General features: G+C 41.4%; 1 protein-coding gene across 1 annotated transcript in view; it reads right to left on the bottom strand.

The window, feature by feature from the left end:
- Positions 1–287: 287 nt before the first annotated feature.
- LOC126281236 (endochitinase-like) overlaps positions 288–20,547 on the bottom strand; it is an 87,899-nt gene continuing 67,639 nt past the window's right edge. The window contains exons 8-11 of the mRNA XM_049980008.1: positions 14,323–14,401; positions 11,722–11,933; positions 5,660–5,959; positions 288–523 (exon numbers count right to left, since the gene is read on the bottom strand). Of these exons, the coding sequence (XP_049835965.1) occupies positions 386–523; positions 5,660–5,959; positions 11,722–11,933; positions 14,323–14,401 (729 nt within the window). The 3' untranslated portion in view covers positions 288–385. The remainder of the gene's footprint in view (positions 524–5,659; positions 5,960–11,721; positions 11,934–14,322; positions 14,402–20,547) is intronic.

Here is a 20,547-nt window from a genome sequence, read left to right as displayed (position 1 = left end):
AGGATGTGGGACTCGACTGAATGAATGAGTAAGCGCTCACAAAAAAGGGAAGAAGGAGAAGAAGAAGAGTGCTAGCGGGCAGAATTCAGCCCCCTTCCATCCGCAACCTTCATCACGCCACTCTTAAATCCTGGCCTCAGTGACTTCTCTCAGTTCAGACCCCATACTTCTGGAAGCGATACAGAAACCTCAGTGTTAGTTACCTTTTCTGCTTTTGAGGTGGAACAAGAGTCCTGTAATAAATTGAGCTATTCTGGAAGTTTGACTAACAGAAAGAAAACAAGGCATTTGGAAAAAGAAATGGTTTATTTGAGAGTGGTTTGGATGTGATACAGAAACTAGGGAGTAATAAGTTAGAGGTGAAGCTGTGACAGGCGCTGGTGAACTATGAGTGCAGTTTGGCCATGGAGCAGTCTGTCCGGTGGACATCGTTGGGGCGGTCGCAGACGCGCAGCTGTGGGTTCCAGACGGTGCCCTCGTAGCAGCTGAACTCCACCGGCTTCCCGTACACGCACCGGTAGTACTGCAACAGACACACACATACAGTGTCACACATACCAACGCAGTCAGTGGACAATTTACTGGCGTTCACGCAGAGTTCTGCGAGCGCACAGAATTGAGGGACGAGGTACGAAAAAGAGTTTTGTAGAATGAGGAACAAACCGCATTCAGTCACAAGTTGTGTTTATTTACTACACTATGCATTTCGAGCCCTGAAGGCTCATCTTCAGGTGCTTTTTAGTGATTTACATCAGGTTTTCTTAGTTGTTTGCCTGTTGATATTACATGTTTGTGTTACAACATGCTATATTGTAGATATAAGTTTAACAGCGTTAATAATATAAAACTAACTTACAGTTTAACAATGTATGATGTCTGCTTCTGTTGTGCAGTTGGTTTACACAATACACATCTTTAATTTTGTAGTACATACATAGCCACACACTTTTTCGCACATTGTAGTAGCAGAACGTGAACATGCCAAAGATTCTCGTTCATACAGATGTTCTAAATATAATCGATTTCCTTGTTTCACCAAAACCAATATTAAAACATCTTTCTCCACAAACCGCAAACTTGGATACCACTTACCTCACGGAGTGAACACAAACAAGCCAATAACACAACACAGTGGAATATATAAATTAAAATGTAACAGTTGCCCTGCATTTTACATAGGAAAAACTGGAAGAACCTTCCACACACGGTACAAAAAACACACTGACGCCTTTCGACAAACCATTTTGAAAAATCTACATTAACTAACCACATGTATATTAATAAACACAGACTTGACGACATCCACAACAGCCTAACTGTACTTCACACAGAACCCAACAGTAAAAAACTTAATCTACTAGAACAGTTAGAAATAATGCTACACAAAGAAAAATATTCAGAAAACTTGTTGAATGAACAAACAGAGTTTAACAGCCACAATTTTTTCTACATCTTTTAAAGTTTATTTTTTCCTGTGAAATCAAATCTATAATAGTACAAACAGCTGACAACCTACAACATGGTGCCAAATAATTATTTTAATAATACCTGTGTACTAGTAATACTATATCATATTATCTTCTCTGAAACAAGAAAATCGATTATATTTAGAAGTAGAACATCAGTATGAACGAGAATCTTTGGCATGTTTACGTTCTGCTACTACAATGTGCGAAAAAGTGTGTGACTATGTATGTACTACAAAATTAAAGATGTGTATTGTGTAAACCAACTGCACAACAGAAGCAGACATCATACAATGTTAAACTGTAAGTTAGTTTCATATTATTAACGCTGTTAAACTTATATCTACAATATAGCATGTTGTAACACAAAAATGTAATATCAACAGGCAAACAACTAAAAATACCTGATGTAAATCACTAAAAAGCACCTGAAGATGAGCCTCCAGGGCTCGAAATTCATAGTGCAGTAAATAAACACAACTTGTGACTGAAGGCGGTTTGTTCTTCATTTTACGAAAGTAAAACAGGTGCGGACGAAACACTGGAAAACAATGGATAATATTAAAAAAGAGAGTTTTTCCCATAAACAACCAAAAAAGTGAGTTTTTTTTTTGCTTGGACAGCTCATGCCGTTTACAGCTGTTAAAAATCTCTGTTAAGTAGTATGTCACACCTAGCATCTTCGGCCATTATATTAAGACCCTAAGACAATCCAGTGCCAGATGAAGCCGTTCCACATCAAACGATGGGTGGACTAGACACACTAGGCGATACATGGAAATGTGTCCTATCTCCATGTCACAATGAATCGATCTCCGCCGTCCAACACCACGCTCTCAGAATGAACATTTAAACTTCCGCATGCCACGAAATGGCTCTATAACCAGTTCATGAAAACGAAGCAATTCGTCGCAGCTAGCTGTAGATGCATTTCACTTTTATCCAGTTATCGCAATTTACAGAATCCATAATGAATAAGCTTACTTAGAAACAAAATTCAGATGGAGAACGTTAAGAACTACAATAATTCTTTGGCTTATGATCCGTGGATGGAAGCATAAGCGGCCAAAGACTCTACTAGATAGGGCATAACCACCTATCGCGAACTAACACACACCCGAAAGCGACACCTTCGGTAAGCCCCTGCAAATCAGCAACACTGACTGGACATGCCAGCTGCTATTAAAGCCGACCAACAAGCTACAGCAGGGAAGTCGAAAAGCTCGCACGCTAACGCACAAACAAACCGCCAATACTACCCTACACTGATAATCCGATATATGACCTATCGGACACAAAATGATGACGAACCTGTTACATGTATGCTGACGCTGACCGAGAAACCAACACCGGCACCCAGCAGCAGCCGCCGAGTAAAACTACCGCACAAAGTCACCTGCATGATACCCACTCGTAACAAAGCCTACCCTTGCTTGACCTGTCGCAAACAGTAATAAAATCGCTGCTGCCCTTACCACCCGACCAACTATCGCAGAGTTTTTTTTTCCCTTGGCACTTTTTTTTCCGTGTCCTTAACAGACTGGAAGCGTGCATTTCCGCTGCCGATGGTCATCTTGAACACAACCTCTGATGATCAGTTGTCTCGTCACTGGTCAGCAATCCACATAACTGATGTATGTACTTGTGTTGTTCTTGAATTGTGCTACCTCAGATATTGTACAAGTGTTGGTGTGGGAATTTAAAAAAAAATGATATCTCGTAAACGTCTCGCACTAGCATCCTGCAGGAGACACCAATGACATTCTAATTAATCCTACGTTTAGTTTGTTAATGCCAATAGGAAATTTACATTTAAAAATGTATGTTTGCGCAAAAACATATTTTCTAAGTGTTATTACAATCTGTTGATTGGCTAACAGTACGAGCCCCTGACTACCAGTCCATTCTGTGAAAACCGCATATCAGCAGCACTTTCCATTTACGAAATGTTTGTGGTGCAAGTTTTAGGTGATTCACCTTGTATAGGTTGAATTTGGTAAATGGGGACAAACGGCAGGAAACGATAGCTGAAGGAATAAGAAGCAAAAAAGGTCATATGGACATTTGGCAGGAAATGCCTTCCAATAAAGATACACCCACTTGAAGGATCAGGTTCAAGATCTGTGACAGTGAATCAGATATCAGCACCAGATAGGTGATCCGTCAGACGACCTTGTAGACCATTATCCATGACAACTGCCACCATCCGTATCACTTACAAGGCTTCTAGGTCTTATTACCTATAGGCTTACCTCTGCGGCGACGGTGTTGTCATTGATTCGTCGCACAGGCCATTCATCGTATTCACAGACGAAGCTACATATATGAGCGACGGTACCGTTATCCTAAGCTGCATCCATCTGTGCGCTGTGGAGAATCCCCATGGTACAGTGGCAGCAAACCATCAGCACCAATTCAGCTTGAATATGTGGGCGGGGATTATTGGCGACTTCCTCGTAGGACCAGTCATCCGTCCACAGCGCATGACGGACGAGCATAAATGCACTTCCTGCGGCTGACCCTGCCTTCCCTGTTGGAAGGCGTGTCCTTCCTAGGCTAGCAGTTGATAGTGCTCCAACTCATTGCCCTCTTGAGTGGGGGCTAAAACACTAACACATTCAGAATGCTACCACTTGTCTGGTGTGTTCACATATGTGCTTTCAACCACTGAAACCTACGCTGCCATAGATCTTATCTGCACCTTCAAGTGGCTGTAACTGCCTCTGAACACATTTCCTGCCATATGGTAATATGATATTTGTAGCTTTTAACTCTCTCAGGTACGGTTTCCTTCAGTTTGTACCCACTAAGCAAAATTATCCTGTAGAAGAGGCCAGTTCGCATAGGCCGGTATTACACTCAGATTTCTTTGTCAAAGATATTTGATGGTGTAACAGGGAACTTTGTCAAATGTCGTCCAATATTTGATCAAATCTAGGGCCTCGCTGTAGATTTGATCAAAGAAGTCGCTTGTCTTCTGTTCACTGCAATGTGACATGCTACCACATGGAGCGCTAGCATCGCTGCAGCGTTCTGTAGTCTGTAGTGTTTCTATAAACATTGCCAGTAAATACAATTGGTGTTTGCCGACAACTACAAAATTAATAGAGATGTATGAACCTGATGAGGCGCTTTACAACGTGAGGCACCCTGAATACAAAAGTAGATTAATAAGATTGGAGACCTGACCTGACCTGACTTGACCTGACCTGACCTGACCTAACCTAACCTAACATAACCGTCTCATCTAGCAAGGAATCGGAGTGTTATAGTGAGCCTGTCTTCTGCAGATGTAGCAGTTCTTAAGTGAATAGTGTGCTTTGTGATATGAGGATACACTTCACTCAGCATATACAGAAATGTATGCTTATCCATTCTTAAGTAATTGATGTACGACTTGACGTCCTCCACTATAAGCTCGTGTAACAAGTTTTGTTGAATGCTTTTATCGTGTCGTCGGTAAAACCCACGGCTTCACCCAGGTACGTTTCCTTTTTTTCCCCCGCTTCTCTTCCGCACGTGCACACAGTGCAAATGTGGTACACGCAACTGTTGCGGTTCATTACAAGTTGTTGTTGTCAGCCATCTTGAACTTTGATGAAAAATATTATGACAGTGTAATACCCCTTCTAGCGCTACGTCAAAGATCTTTGTCAAATATATTTGACGGAATATTTGATCGCATCTTTGACAAAGAAATTTGGTAGTGTAAAACCGGCCACAGTACAGTTGATTCCGGCCATCTCGACTTTCAGATTTAGCGCATTTCTCGGATGAATTTCCGAAAAGTTTCTACTAAAAAAAAAGCAACAAGAGTTATACTACGGCACTCACCTCTTCGAGATCTTTTGAATGCCGCTACGAAGTTATATCGTTCATTTAGAAAGCCATATTTGATTCAATTTCTCGTTGATGCGCGAGCTGAGAGGATTAAACGAGCCACAAAATCTCGTGCTCCCCTACAACTATCGCTTGCCAAGAAGCATTTCGATACCTTGAACCCATCACCAGGTAAAAATATTTGACTCATTCTCCACACAAACAGTGACAGAGGACGTTGGGTGCGTATTTGAGATGAAGAGAGTAGTACAGGAACAGAAATTTGGGTGGCTGCTTCGTGCCAGGCAGAACAGCCATGACGGAAGCAAGTGTAAGAAGACAAGACAGCAGGTGGGGGGAATGGGATGACGCACCTTGCTGCAGTCGTGATGCGGCACGAAGTCGCCGTCGCTGCAGTCGATGGCGGCTGGCGGCAACTCGTTGTCGTCGGGGGCAGCCGGAGGCGGAGGCGGCTGCGTGGACGGTCGGGAGGCGGTAGTGGTTCTCCTCGTCGTGGTCGTGCTGCTCGAGGAGGAGGGGGCGGCGGTGGTGGTCGGCGCTGGTCGGCGTGTGGTGCTCTGCGTGGGGGCGGCGGTCGGGCGGCGCGTCGTGGTGCTAGCGGGGGCGGCACCGGGCTTCTTGCCGTCGCAGGGGGGCGGCCGGTCCCAGTCGGGCTGCAAAAGGGGACTCACTCAGAAGCGCGGTACGTGAGGACGTGAGGTTGGCAACAACGATCCATCGGCAGACTACGACTTCATGTGTCTTCAGCTACCGCAACGATAACACAGCTCGACATGGGTTCTGTCGTTTGGAAAGTAAGTCGTGCTCTTCACTAACTTTCCAATCCTGAAAATGAAAATGATTTCAATTTTTTTCCCATCATCCTCAGTTGTCTCTGCACAGATACCCCTCCTTACAACTGACTACTGGCTTCGAACTCTACGCTATGAAGTGTAATTTAAATTCCAATCACATAATTGCAAGGTATAAGCGGCCCAGAGCCTTTAGCAGTCTTTAAATTCAACTAAATACTTAGGGATTACTATTACAATTGACCTAAACTGGAACGAACACATAGATAATGTTGTGGGTAGAGCAAACCAAAGACTGCGATTCATTGGCAGGACACTTAGAAGGTGCAACAGGTCTTCTGAAGAAATTGCTTACGCCACACTTGTCCGCCCTATTTTGGAGTATTTCTGTGCGTTTGTGGGATCCGCATCAGATGGGACTGGCGGATGACATCGAAAAAGTTCAAAGAAGGGCGGCTCGTTTTGTATTATCGCGAAGTAGGGGAGATAATGCCACACACATGATACGTGAATTGAAGTGGCAATCATTAAAACAAAGGCGTTTTTCGTTGCGATGGGATATTCTTACGAAACTTCAATCACCAGTTTTCTCCTCCGATTGCGGAAACATTCTGTTGTTACCTAACTACATAGAGAGAAATGATCATAACGATAAAATTAGATAAATCAAGGCTCGCAAAGAAAAATTTAAGTTCTCGTTTTTCCCGCGCGCCTTTTGAGAATAAAACGGTAGAGACACAGCTTGAAGGTGGTTCATTGTATCCTCTACCAGGCATAGCAGAGTAATCACGTAGACGTAGATGCAGATCTGGTCCCGCCTGAAGCTACACTAATTTCCATCCAGCTCATCCTCAGCTATTACTCGCACCCTACTTTCAGTAACACCTGGAAAGGTTTTGTCCACAACTACAGAAATGTGGCAACATTGCATTCTTTGTAGGTCAGTGAAGTAGAGGGGGATAGTGAGATCCTACGCTGACGTTCCGTTATCCCAGCAGAAATCGGCGAGTGAGTGCTACAGCTGGAAGAAGGTGCTTGCATGCATTGTTGTGAATGGTTTTATTTCACTGAAGCCATGTTAAAACTATGAGGAAGGCAGTGTGTGAACAGCCCAGATACATTTCGTTGTATCTATGGAACCTACGTGATAAGTACAAGAAATCGACAAACAACACAGTTTGTGCAGAAATCATATTTTGCTTATTTCGGCATGAATCTCGGAGATCAGAACAAGCCATTTGCTCCACACATTGTGCGTCACACAGGCGGAGCAATTAAGCAGGTGGAGTGAAGGTAAAATTAAGTGTTTGAACTTCGCTATTGCCGGGGTACGGCGCGAACAGAAGAATAATGTCGATGATTTTTATTTCTTTATAACAAAATTGACGGGAAAACACAATCTTGTATCCGAACTTAGATTCGGCAATTAGACCTGTCCCTCTTGATCCAGGGCTGCCGACCTCTCTCCACCAACACAACGGTACATCTGAATTCTCTGAACCAGAGGTGACTCAAGAAAGTAGTGAATATGATTATTCCGAGTGTGGTACCGATAGCAACCCAAAACCTCTTACTCAAACAGAGCTTAACAATTTTGTGAAAGACTTGGGACTCTCAAAAGAGGGAGCTCAACTTCTGGGATCAGGTCACAGTGAAAATAATTTACTTGCACACGGTACATCACATTCAATATACAGAAATCGAGATAAAGAGTTAGGGAATTTTTTGATGAAGATGATTTAATGCTGTTTTGTAAAGATGTCGCCGGATTAGTGACGAAGGAGGGATCTCAGATGTATGAGAGTAAGAACGGATATTATTTATAGAGTCTTCAAAGCGAAGTTTGAAACCAATATTGTTACCTATTGGAAATGAACTAGGATCAATTCCAATAGTAATAGAGACATAAGGCATCATGAAAGTACTTCTCCAAAATGTAAAGTATTAAGAACACCAGTGGCTTATGTGTGGTGGCTTTAAAGTGATTGGCATTCCTGTTGTCCAGCAAGCAGGGTACATCACGATGCCTTGCTATATGTGTGAATGGGACAGCAGAGCATAACGTTGGCATTGGAGTAAGACAGAGTGGCCTAAGAGGCAAAACCTGATAGTGGGATCAAAGAACATTGTGAACAAACGTTTGGTAAATCCAGATCACGTTTTACTGCCTCCACTTTACATCAAATAGGACTGATGAAGCAGTAAGTAAAAGCACTGGACAAAACAGGAAATAGTTTCCAACACCTGCGTGGCCAATTCCCAAATCTATCGGCTGCAAAGTTGGAAGAAGGTATATTTGTTGGACCTGATATACGTGAGCTGATGTCTGATGATTACTTTGAAGATACATGGCGGAAATAAAACAGCAAGCCTGGAGAAGCTTAAAAAAATGTTGTACATTGTTTACTTGACCAGAAGAAGCAGCCTGATTAAAAGCAAATAGTAGAAGATATGCTACAGTCATTTAAACAGTTAGGATGCAAGGCTTCTCTAAAATAACATTTTCTAATGTCACACTTAGACAATTTTCAAGAAAATTTGGCTGACAAATTAGAGGAACATGATGAATGGTTCCATCAGGAACTTAAAACTGGAACATCGTTATCAAGGTCATTGGGAAATAAACATGATGTCTGACTACTGCTGGTGCATCATACGTGAAGAAAATGTGACACACAAAAGGAAGGATATCAAGCGTTCATTCATGGGCAAACGTAAACGGAAAGTGTCCACCATAATATACGCTTCTTCAAATTCATATGTCTGTCAAGAGCCTTTTTTAATGATTTTATTGATCCAATTGGCATCCATCGTCCTGTAATTGCATTCCGATTTCATTGGGTACAGATTTCAACGACGGAGGTGACGATGATGACGGTGGTGGTGAAAAGCGTCGTGTAGTGGAGAAACAGGCTTCAGGTTTATAATCAACGGAGTCGATTTAGTCAGAAATTCATATTTTCGTGGAAACCACAGACAAAAAGTCAACATTTGTCGATCTTTGTAATTGACTGTACTGTAGTTGCAAAGTCTAGAGACTGACATCGTGAAATAGTTTTGTCAGACTGCTACCAGTTGCATTTAGATTTATTTCGTGTTGAACTTAACATTACGCTAGAAGTTTCGAACACGTTCTGCTCATCTTCAGACGTGTATACGTACACACAAATACTTAAGTTCACTTCTCATTATGTTTTTACATGAGGTTTACTACACTGCATTAGTACCTAACATCTCAATGTACATGTGATTCTTATAGTAGGTTTGGGCGTAAGAGCCGGTCGGGGTGGCCGAGCGGTTCTAGGCGCTACAGTCTGGAACCGCGCGACCGCTACGGTCGCAGGTTCGAATCCTGCCTCGGACATGGATGTGTGTAATGTGCTTAGGTTAGTTAGGTTTAAGTAGTTCTAAGTTCTAGGGGACTGATGACCTCAGAAGTTAAGTCCCGTAGTGCTCAGAGCCATTTGAACCATTTTTGCGCGCAAGACTCGCACAAAAACTATAATTAGCTCGTTATCTTTTGTTGATATAGTGATGTTTGGGTCTGCTATAATTTATCAATCACAGAAAGAAGAACTCTTCCCAGATGCTCTAAGATAAATTAAGGTAAAAATCTTGCACAAGAAAGTGTGAAAGCTAATGCTAGGAAACTATCATCCGGTCTCTTCGAATTCATACCAACTGTACTTGAAAAATTTTAGCAATTCAAATTCAGAATTTCACACAAAAATGTAATATGCTCGCAACGAAATGAATTGTCTTCAGAAAGATAACAGTACATTATGTACCGTCACTAAATTTGTAGAAAATAACTAATTTAACATTGGACAAGTCCCGGAAGGACACCAGGGTTTTCCGTGATAGCGCATCCTACTCCCTTCTGTTTTGTGATTAGAAACATACAAAATCAGGGGTAATGTTTTTATGTGGCTCAGACAAAGAGAGAGAGAGAGAGAGAGAGAGAGAGAGAGAGAGAGAGAGAGAGAGTGAGAAAGCAAAGGCCAATTGTTATATAAGATACAAGTAATTATTTCTTACACTAGAGAATAATTTTGTAGCGAACCCCAATGTTGGCATTATTTTAAGTAAATAATTTATCCCCAAAAATAAATTTGTATTTATTTTTGTTTTCAGATGCCACATCTGAAATCACACATGAAATAACAGAACAAATTATTTCAAGTATCAGACATATGACACACATTGTAGAATGTTCGTCTGATTCAAACTGATTGAAATTAAACGCGACAAAGATTCAACTAACGCGGTGTGTGAAATTCTGAAGTCGTATTCAAATAAATTAGAAATTACTTGTAGAAATTAGACTCTTAACGAAACTAATTCTGTCAGACTTTTGGGAATACGTTTGGGAAGTAAATATCTATCATGGTGCACATATATTCACACTCCCTGACTCCCTGGCAAATAAATCAAACAAGGTTGCATCTGCAGGGACAATACTGTATTTGGTTACTGACAAGGATACTTTCAGTGCAGTACCACAGATATTTTGTATCTATTGTAGGGCATAGAATTATTGTTTGGAGGTAGCAGGCAGTCTAAATAGAATTCTGTCACTAGAAAAAAGCTATGAAAAATATGTGTGGTGACCACTGTATGGAAAGGTAAATATTTTGCATACTTGTATTCCGTTATTAATCGTTTCTCTTCATAAGAAATGCAGATTTAGGTGCAGGAAACAATTTTCAATCTTTGCAACGTATTTACAAAGAGAGACTCTTGTCACTTTCTCTCAAACAGGTAGTCATACTCCACATTACGCCTCCATGAAAATCTATAAAGAACTAAAAGGCAAAATATTTCGTAATATGAACTTAGTAGTTCCAAAAGTCAAAGTTATTCTCAATCCTTATGTAGAAAAGTTATTATTCTGTAAAATGTTTTAGTTCTTCGTTGAAAAATGTAGACAATTTTCGCTGGGGTCTGTAAACAATTAGTAATTTATGTTTTTAAGATTATACATAATCTGTTTCAGTTGTATTTCTGGTCTTTAAGAAAATTTTGATGAGTCTCCTGTACATTAGTTTACTGATTTAAATTTGTGTAGAAATACGATAGTAAAACTGACTCTGGTTCTGAAGACTCTGAAGTGTTTTACTCCTTCAGGTTTTTCTTTTCTTTTTATTACTGATTTAAATTTGTGTAGAAATACGATAGTAAAACTGACTCTGGTTCTGAAGACTCTGAAGTGTTTTACTCCTTCAGGTTTTTCTTTTCTTTTTATTATCCAGTTCTATTGCTGCTACGATATTATTACGCATAGCTGTAGAGAAAAATATAATTAATTTAAAATAAAATCTTCTGGGCAATCAAGCCTCTTCAAACAACCTCTTGAATATTAGACGTTTCCAACCCTCTGTTGTTATACTGTTCAGGAGCGTTTCGCTGTCCCCAGTTGATGCAACAAGCTGGGAACATCAGAAGACTTCTTACGAATATCCCAATAGTGGGATCAAGACGCCTAGTACTGAAGAAGAATTTTGACGCAGTAAATTACGCTTCGTGATCACCGGCAAGATTCTACCTTCAATGACAACGCCTTGTAAGCCTGCAGACTCGTATAAAAAGCTGAACTACTTTTCGCTGGTGGCCTCACTACTCACCCTCTTGGTGGTGGAGTACTGGATGTCCGGCACGATGTAGTCCTTCATGTTGTTGTACATGACGGAGATGAGGGCGTCCTTTGGGCCACATACCCCGCGGAAGTCGTCCATATCGATAGCCCACGTCATGGCGCCACCGTAGCCCTTCGCCTTGATGAAGTCCATCTTGATCTGTACACTCTTTGGATTCTCGAAGCCCACCCACTGAGTACCTGCGGCCAGGATACAGGTATAAAATCAGTGTCTCACAGTCCATCCAGATCGTAATAAACATCTACTACCCACATAGTGGTGGATGCACCACTCACACATACATTTATTTGCCTACTCTCTTTCTCCCTCACATACACACACACACGCGTACATATGTGCGCGCACACACACACACACACACACACACACACACACACACACACACATATATATATATATATATATATATATATATATATATATATATATATATAGGGCCACTTTAGAAGCGAATGAGCCAAGTAGCATTACCAAGCAACAATATACATAATTTGAATGAGCAAACCTATAACATCTTTTCTCGTTGCATTGTGTGACGTGTTGTTCCATGTATGGTCGCTAGATGGTATCATAATCAAGATGGGGTCTTTTGGAGCTGAGAAGGCTTTCTGCTTGCTAGTATTTTGCTGTATATTGAAGGTTGAAAACGATGGTTTTGTGAAATTGATAATTTTTTCTGACGAGGAAACATTTCATACAAATGGGAAACTAAAGTGCCTCAATTGTAGGATTTGGGTATTAGAAAACCCGCATAACATTGTTGAGCGTTAGTGAGATCCTCCGAAGATCAATATTTTTAGTGCCATGTCTCACAAGAAACTTTATGGGTCTTTTTTCTTTCAAGAGCTGTTACTGGAGAGTGCTTCCTTCAGATGTTGCAGAACTGGTTAACGCCACAGAATCAGAGAACTTTGTCCTTAACTTAGATGGTGCACCCGCAAATTTTCACTGTGATGTTAGGGCGTATCTGAACACAGTGCTACCCAATCGTTGGCTTGCTTGTGGTGGAACAACAGATGAATGCTAAAATGGCCTTCTATGACCCGGATATTATCCATTGTGATTTATTTTTATTAGGTTATGTAAAGGACCTTGTTTATGTCAATCCGCTTCCAGGTGATGTGGAACTGAAATGGAGAACTGAACAAGCAACAGCCACAGTCTCAGAAGACATATTGGCCCCGTGTGTGGCAAGAGTTACATTATGGCATCGACGTTTGTAGGAGCATACATGGTTCCCACATGGAGAGTATGTGGAGTGAATGTTGTCAAAAAAGAGTTACATGTTTACTCTTTCAAATTATGTGTTATATTACTTTGTAATGCTATTCATTCGGCTACAATAAAGTTTTTAAAATGTTCCTCGATTTTTGAAAAACACACACACACACTATCATACATTCACGTTCAGAAAAAAAAAAAAACAGAACGCCTTGAGCGATTAGAGATATTACGTTCATATTCACAGGAAATGTTCATTAGTATGTTTCTGCAGAAATGATCAGCTTCTATCCTGTTGCCTAGTACGCACATGGTCTGTTGTGGGTCCTGATAACTTGTTCCATGCGTGATGTTATCGACGCTAATAAGGCGCGAATGGCGAAGAGGAGGCAGATCTGTCCTGCAATGCCATGCGCTTGAGGTGTCGGTTTTCTTAGGGGGTGGTCTGGGTGGTGCGACCTGACCCATCTCGTCGTGTTCTACGGCCTACCGTGAACCATTATGCACACACCCGTTGACTGCCGAAACACTTCGTCCCACGCGAGCAGCAATTTCCCGAATGGGTAGACCATAATCTCTCACGCCAATAGTGCTCACTCTTTCAAACTCACTGATTTGATGGTACCATTCGCGCATACGTGTGCGGGGCATCCTGCACTTTTGCTCAAGTCACACTGACCCATTGCCTTCGGTTTGTAGCGACATCGAGAACCGCAGGCACATTCTACCGATAGGTGCACTTACGCAGCGATATCGATGTTGACCTTTAACCCTCTGGTCGACATGATTCAAATACTAACCATTTCTGCACAACACACTAATAACATTTCATGTGAATATGAATGTCCTACTCTAGTCGTTCAAGGTGTTCTGTTTCTTCTAAACATGAGCGTATTTTCATTACAGTAATAATTCGAAATAATTGTTAGTATTCAACAGTAATTTTTGTCCAACACACAATTACGACTGAATGGTATCCGATATTACTATAAAAACATAACAACCGCCTACGTACGGATATTATTAAATTTAATATTTTCATTACTTTAAAGACATGAATTCTCTTATGAATCGTGATCACGTTCAGACGAAGCTTTCACATTGCCTTCTCCCCTGCGTCAATTAATCAATGTGTGGTTAGCCAGGCGTTGGTAAACTATTCTGTGTGATTTCAAAACCGCCAGTTGAGAAAATGGCAACCGGACATTTCGAATTACCATTTTTAGGTGGGCGCTGAAGTGGTACTGAATTTTGACGTAAACATTCAACAAGTAAACGTGTAATTCGTGATTAATGTTTGAATAAGACTTAAGCATTCCACTTGGTTGGTACAGAATCTTAACTTACCTTTGTATGCGTATGGAACTTTTCCCGCTTCATCCCATTTCTCCGTCCATCCACCCACCTCTTGGATCTCGAGACATATCTGCAAGTCGCAAATCAGTCACTGAATTAACATATGGGTTTCTCCTCTCCAGTAAAGTAAAAATTATTATTAAATGCATAAAACAAAAAATTTCCTTTTCTTTACTCTGAGGCCTCTAAGTCAGTATGTAGTTTTCCCAATTACATTGATTATACTCCTACATAAACTAATCATTTTCAGATCCTTCATTTAGTGTAGATCGTGAAGCTAGAATGTGTCATTACATTTCATCCCGAGAAAGTTAAGCTGTTAGTTCATCTGCAACTCTTCCTTCTGTCTGAATATTCCTAGGAACTCCCCACGGGCATCAAGCACCATGCCTGCTACTCCTGCGCCTTAGTATCTCTCGGTATCCTTAGTAGCGTCCCACTATAGTCCATAGTACTATCCGCTCTTTCTTTACTTATTGTGGTGTCCTGACTAGCCAGAATAGCGTTCGCTATGAAAGCATTTCCATTATTCTTAATATGTGGGAGGAATTTCGAAGGTAACACCGACCTAAGAAAATTTCGCTATTGCTGGAAACGGGTAACATCTTGTGGTCAGCTATGTGTAAATGGAGCAAAATAAATGTGAACAGCCATCTGAAGCTCTGTTTTCTAAGAAATGAAACAATTAACGGTGTGTCTGGTTGTTACCTTCACTTTTGGAAAGAAACGGCCTGTATTTAAATCATTATTATTGCTATACTGTGCATAAGATGCTAATCTTCATACCATAGTCCTTACATTTCCGATCTAGCTCTGAAATATTACTTTGCAAACTTTCAATCGAATCTGCCATCACAACTAAGTCATCCGCATATGCAGGACTGCTTATTTTGTGTTCACATATCGTAATCTCACCCAGCCAGTCTATTGTTTTCAACATATGATCCATAAATAATATGAACAACAGTGGAGAGAAGTTGCAGCCTTGTCTTACCCCCGATACTACTCTGAACCATGAACTCAATTTACCGTCAACTCTAACTGCTGCCTGACTATCATGTAAAGACCTTTAATTGCTTGCAAAAGTTTGCCTCCTGTTCCATAATGTCGTAGAACAGACAATAACTTCCTCCTAGGAACCCGGTCATATGCCTTTTCTAGATATATAAAGCATAGATACAGTTCCCTGTTCCACTCATAACACTTCTCCATTATTTGCTGTAAGCTAAAGATCTGGTCCTGACAACCTCTATGAGGCCTAAACCCACACTGATTTTCATCCAATTGGTCCTCAACTAATACTCGCACTTTCCTTTCAACAATACCTGAGAAGATTTTACCCACAACGCTGATTAAAGAGATACCTCTGTAGTTGTTACAATCTTTTCCGTTTTCATGTTTAAAGATTGGTGTGATTACTGCTTTTGTCCAGTCTGATGGAACCTGTCCCGACTCCCAGGCCATTTCAATTATCCTGTGTAGCCATTTAAGACCTGACATTCCACTGTATTTGAAGAGTTCCGACTTAATTTCATCCACCCCAGCTGCTTTATTGCACTGCAATCTATTGACCATTTTCTCCACTTCCTCAAATGTGATCCTATTTCCATCATCATTTCTATCCCATTTATTTTTTTCTTATATTGATATTCTTGCCGAAAGTCTACATAAATGTATCTCCATTTTACGGTACAAACTCCCGAACCATTTGTGATAATGGTCCTAAAACTGTGTTAATTTTCTTTGTTTTAGTATTAATTCTTATGCGTTTATCAAAGACAAATTCCGTTGATAAATAAGTAATTTTCTTTCCAAAATTTATAATTCAATCTATTTTCTCGGTCTTACGTCCTATAATTTGCAATGTCACCTCTTGGATTACATAGTTTCAGTAGCTGCTACTGTTCCTATCCATCTTCCAAGGTATCTTCGCTTATTGCACCAATTACCATATCATTATTTCGTTATGGTCTTGTTTGCATTTACCTCACAATATTTATATTTCTGGAGTAAAGATTTATCTTCAACGAATAGGTCAGTAGCGCACTCTAACGAGTAAGTTACTGCATTACCATTTATTTTCAAGCTTTTACACTTTTACTATCCTATAGCGTTTTTTTGTGAATCTTGCATATAGAGTGAAATGATTTGAATAAATTTGTAAATTAAGTCCAGATTTTGGTCTACAATTTTAATTTAGTGTTTGAATTACCATTACTAATGTTGGAATGATTTCCACTGACTTTAAAGCTCCTCATAGCTTGCCGAAACGAGTATTTTAAGCAGAATTTTCTGTATCTAAATACAGTGGTATATACACAGAGTGGTATATTGTCTGCAGTTATTTCTTATTGGCAAAAAGCGTGATGTATTGTTGATCCACCAACTCTAAGGCCTGCTGATATTTCACAGGCGTATCTTGGTATTTTTGCGACAACGCATGTATAGTAATTTCGTCCATAAAGTACAGGGGTGGACAAAAATATGAAAACATCAAAAACACGATATAATTCATGCCTAATACGGCTTAGGAAATCCGCTGGCAGTAAACCAGAGTAAACATGTGTACCATGAATATCACGATTTGGCTGCCGAAATCATCACGAAATCAGCACCATATTTCACTCTTGGGACGTAAGCTAGAGCAGAAGTAGGAAACAGTATGAAACAGCCTGCTTCATAATCCAGATTTTACGGCCTCAGAACCACGTTTTCCTGTTACGGGCGTTTGTATCACTGATGAGTGGTTTTGAAATTACAGGCCGGCTTGCAGTTTTCAGTTTATGGAGCTCCCTTCATGTTGTTTTGGTGCTGACAGAATTCGCGAGTGCGACATTCAGTTCTGCAGTGGCTTCCGCAGCGGTAGCCCTCTTATATTTCGCCACATTCTCTTCAATAACTTTCAATACGAACAATTGTCGGCGTTGATGGATGATATGTTTTGGCTTTCCTTGCATGTGCATAAACTTCCGAAATGGTACCATTAGAAGTATTTTGCGTACCTAGGTTATGGAAGTACCCACCATACGGCGTCAACAGTTTGCCTACGTTCAAGTATATTTAGCTTTCCATAGTGCACTCACAGCCACACAGAATATTGTTCTGACCACTTCTGCCACTTACAACGCATTTAAGACGTTTCACAGATGCAACATGCAGACTTGGCTAGGACCTCTATTTACGGGGTGTTTCAAAAATGACCGATATATTTGAAACGGTAATACAAACTAAACGAGCAGCGATAGAATTACACCGTTTGTTGCAATATGCTTGGGACAACAGTACATTTTCAGGCAGACAAACTTTCGAAATTACAGTAGTTACAATTTTCAATAACAGATGGCGCTACGGTCTGGGAAACTCTATAGTACGGTATTTTCCAGATATCCACCATGCGTAGCAATAATATGGCGTAGTCTCTGACTGAAATTACCCGAAACCTTTGACAACGTGTCTGGCGGAATGGCTTCACATGCAGATGAGATGTACTGCTTCAGCTGTTCAATTGTTTCTGGATTCTGGCGGTACACCTGGTCTTTCAAGTGTCCCCACAGAAAGAAGTCACAGGGGTTCATGTGTGGCGAATAGGGAGGCCAATCCACGCCGCCTCCTGTATGTTTCGGATAGCCCAAAGCAATCAGACGATCATCGAAATATTCATTCAGGAAATTAAAGACGTCGGCCGTGCGATGTGGCCGGGCACCATCTTGCATAAACCACGAGGTGTTCGCAGTGTCGTCTAAGGCAGTTTGTACCGCCACAAATTCACGAAGAATGTCCAGATAGCGTGATGCAGTAATCGTTTCGGATCTGAAAAAATGTGCCAATGATTCCTTTGGAAGAAATGGCGGCCCAGACCAGTACTTTTTGAGGACGCAGGGACGATGGGACTGCAACATGGGGCTTTTCGGTTCCCCATATGCGCCAGTTCTGTTTATTGACGAAGCCGTCCAGGTAAAAATAAGCTTCGTCAGTAAACCAAATGCTGCCCACATGCATATCGCCGTCATCAACCCTGTGCACTATATCGTTAGCGAATGTCTCTCGTGCAGCAATGGTAGCGGCGCTGAGGGGTTGCTGCGTTTGAATTTTGTATGGATAGAGGTGTAAACTCTGGCGCATGAAACGATACGTGGACGTTGGCGTCATTTGGACCGCAGCTGCAACACGGTGAACGGAAACCCGAGGCCGCTGTTGGATCACCTGCTGCACTAGCTGCGCGTTGCCCTCTGTGGTTGCCGTACGCGGTCGCCCTACCTTTCCAGCACGTTCATCCGTCACGTTCCCAGTCCGTTGAAATTTTTCAAACAGATCCTTTATTGTATCCCTTTTCGGTCCTTTGGTTACATTAAACCTCCGTTGAAAAGCCCGTCTTGTTGCAACAACACTGTGTTCTAGGCGGTCGAATTTCAACACCAGAAAAATCCTCTGTTCTAAGGAATAAACCATGTTGTCCACAGCACACTTGCACGTTGTGAACAGCACACGCTTACAGCAGAAAGACGACGTACAAATGGTGCACCCACAGACTGCGTTGTCTTCTATATCTTTCACATCACTTGCAGCGCCATCTGTTTTCAAAAATTATAACTACTGTAATTTCGAAAGTTTGTCCACCTGAAAATGTACTGTTGTCCCAAGAATATTGCAACAAACGGTGTATTTCTATCGTTGCTCGTTTAGTTTTTATTGCCGTTTCAAATATATCGGTCATTTTTGAAACACCCTGTATGTTGAAGCATAGATTTCTTGCGGTGTTTAGATATTTTTATCCAACCCCTGTATGTTCACGGTGGTTACTGAGCTGTGTGTGTGGTTATATCGATTCCTGTGCTTGACAAAACTCGTTTCCTAGTGTTGCTTAGCTAAGGCTCTTGATCCGAGCTTGGCCTGTCATGGATTTCAGCAAGCGCGCTGATCAGACGTGGTCGGCTGAGCTTTGGCGGTTCTAATGGAACGTCACGTGGTATCAAGGATTGTACCTCGGATCCGCGTTTCTTCCTCATCGTGTCTGCACGGATGATGTTTACTTCACGGGCGAGCCTTCGCCTACTGGGGACTTGCTACTTCATCCTGGCTATGCAGTGACGGTTTTTGTTCTGTAGTTGGGCTTCGGGCGTATTACCGCTTCCTTGGTTGGCGAAAATGACCACATATACTGTCCATGATTTACGTAGGGCCGGCCGCTGTGGCCGAGCGGTTCTAGGCGCTACAGTTCGGACCCGCACTGCTGTTACTGTCGCAGGTTCGAATCCTGCCTCGGGCATGAATATGTGTGACGTCCTCAGGTTAGTTAGGTTTACTTAGTTCTACGTCTAGGGGACTGATGACCTCAGATGTTAAGTCCCATAGTGCTCAGATCCATCTGAACCATTTGCGTCGGAGCGATACAGGAACGATAGTTGCAACATTTTGTGACGTCGGTCAGGATTCGCGAAACCTCCTCGTTTTAAGGTCACCTCTGTGACGTTTCTTTTTTTTACGTTAAACGGATTCGGATCACTGTGATGGCCGTGTCTGGCCGATGGCTTTGTGTGGAGCAGCATTCCGGCGATAAGAATCTGTCTAAAACAAGTATTCATTTAACTGTAAGAGGGTAACAGTTTCAGGAGGTGTATGGATTTTCTGAATTAAAGTTTCAGTTTCTGTTGTGTCCCCTGTTTAGGTGCCTTTTTTATACTTATTTCCTTATCAGATAGTAGTTGGCCAAATGGGCTCAGTTTTATGATTCTGTTGTTATTGTGGGGCGGGAGGAGGGGGGGGGGGGGAAGAGCTGCGTACTGACTGTCATTCACTTGCTGTGTAAACTTACTTTTTACTGTGTGTGTATGTTTTACAACTTGTCGAGCAACTGTCTGGGACATCAGCCGCATTTCGAGCCGTTACTCTATTTGTCTAATTTATATGGCTGAGGCCGTAAGCTTGCACGGCATTTCGTTTTCATAAAAGTGCTTGGGAAACCCCTCAGTCTGCTCCCCAGGTGTGTACGTTATTCTCTGATTACACACATTATCGAAATAGGCTGTTTCACAGCCATGTACGTAGAGTTAATAGTCAAAAGTCTGCTTCGTAGACGAGTACATTATTTTAAATTCATTGCCTCCCCTTGCCTGCTTCACAGCAATGAATGTAAAGTTACAAATAATTTTGTCTGTATGATTGAAATTTGTTCAACCTCAAGTCTGCTTCTCAGAATTGAACTTTTTTTTTAGATTC

The sequence above is a fragment of the Schistocerca gregaria genome, chromosome 7 (genome assembly GCF_023897955.1).
Source record: "Schistocerca gregaria isolate iqSchGreg1 chromosome 7, iqSchGreg1.2, whole genome shotgun sequence".
Lineage (NCBI taxonomy): Eukaryota > Metazoa > Arthropoda > Insecta > Orthoptera > Acrididae > Schistocerca > Schistocerca gregaria.
The sequence above is the reverse complement of the archived record's forward strand: the minus strand, read 5'-3'. Positions and strand labels throughout refer to the sequence as shown.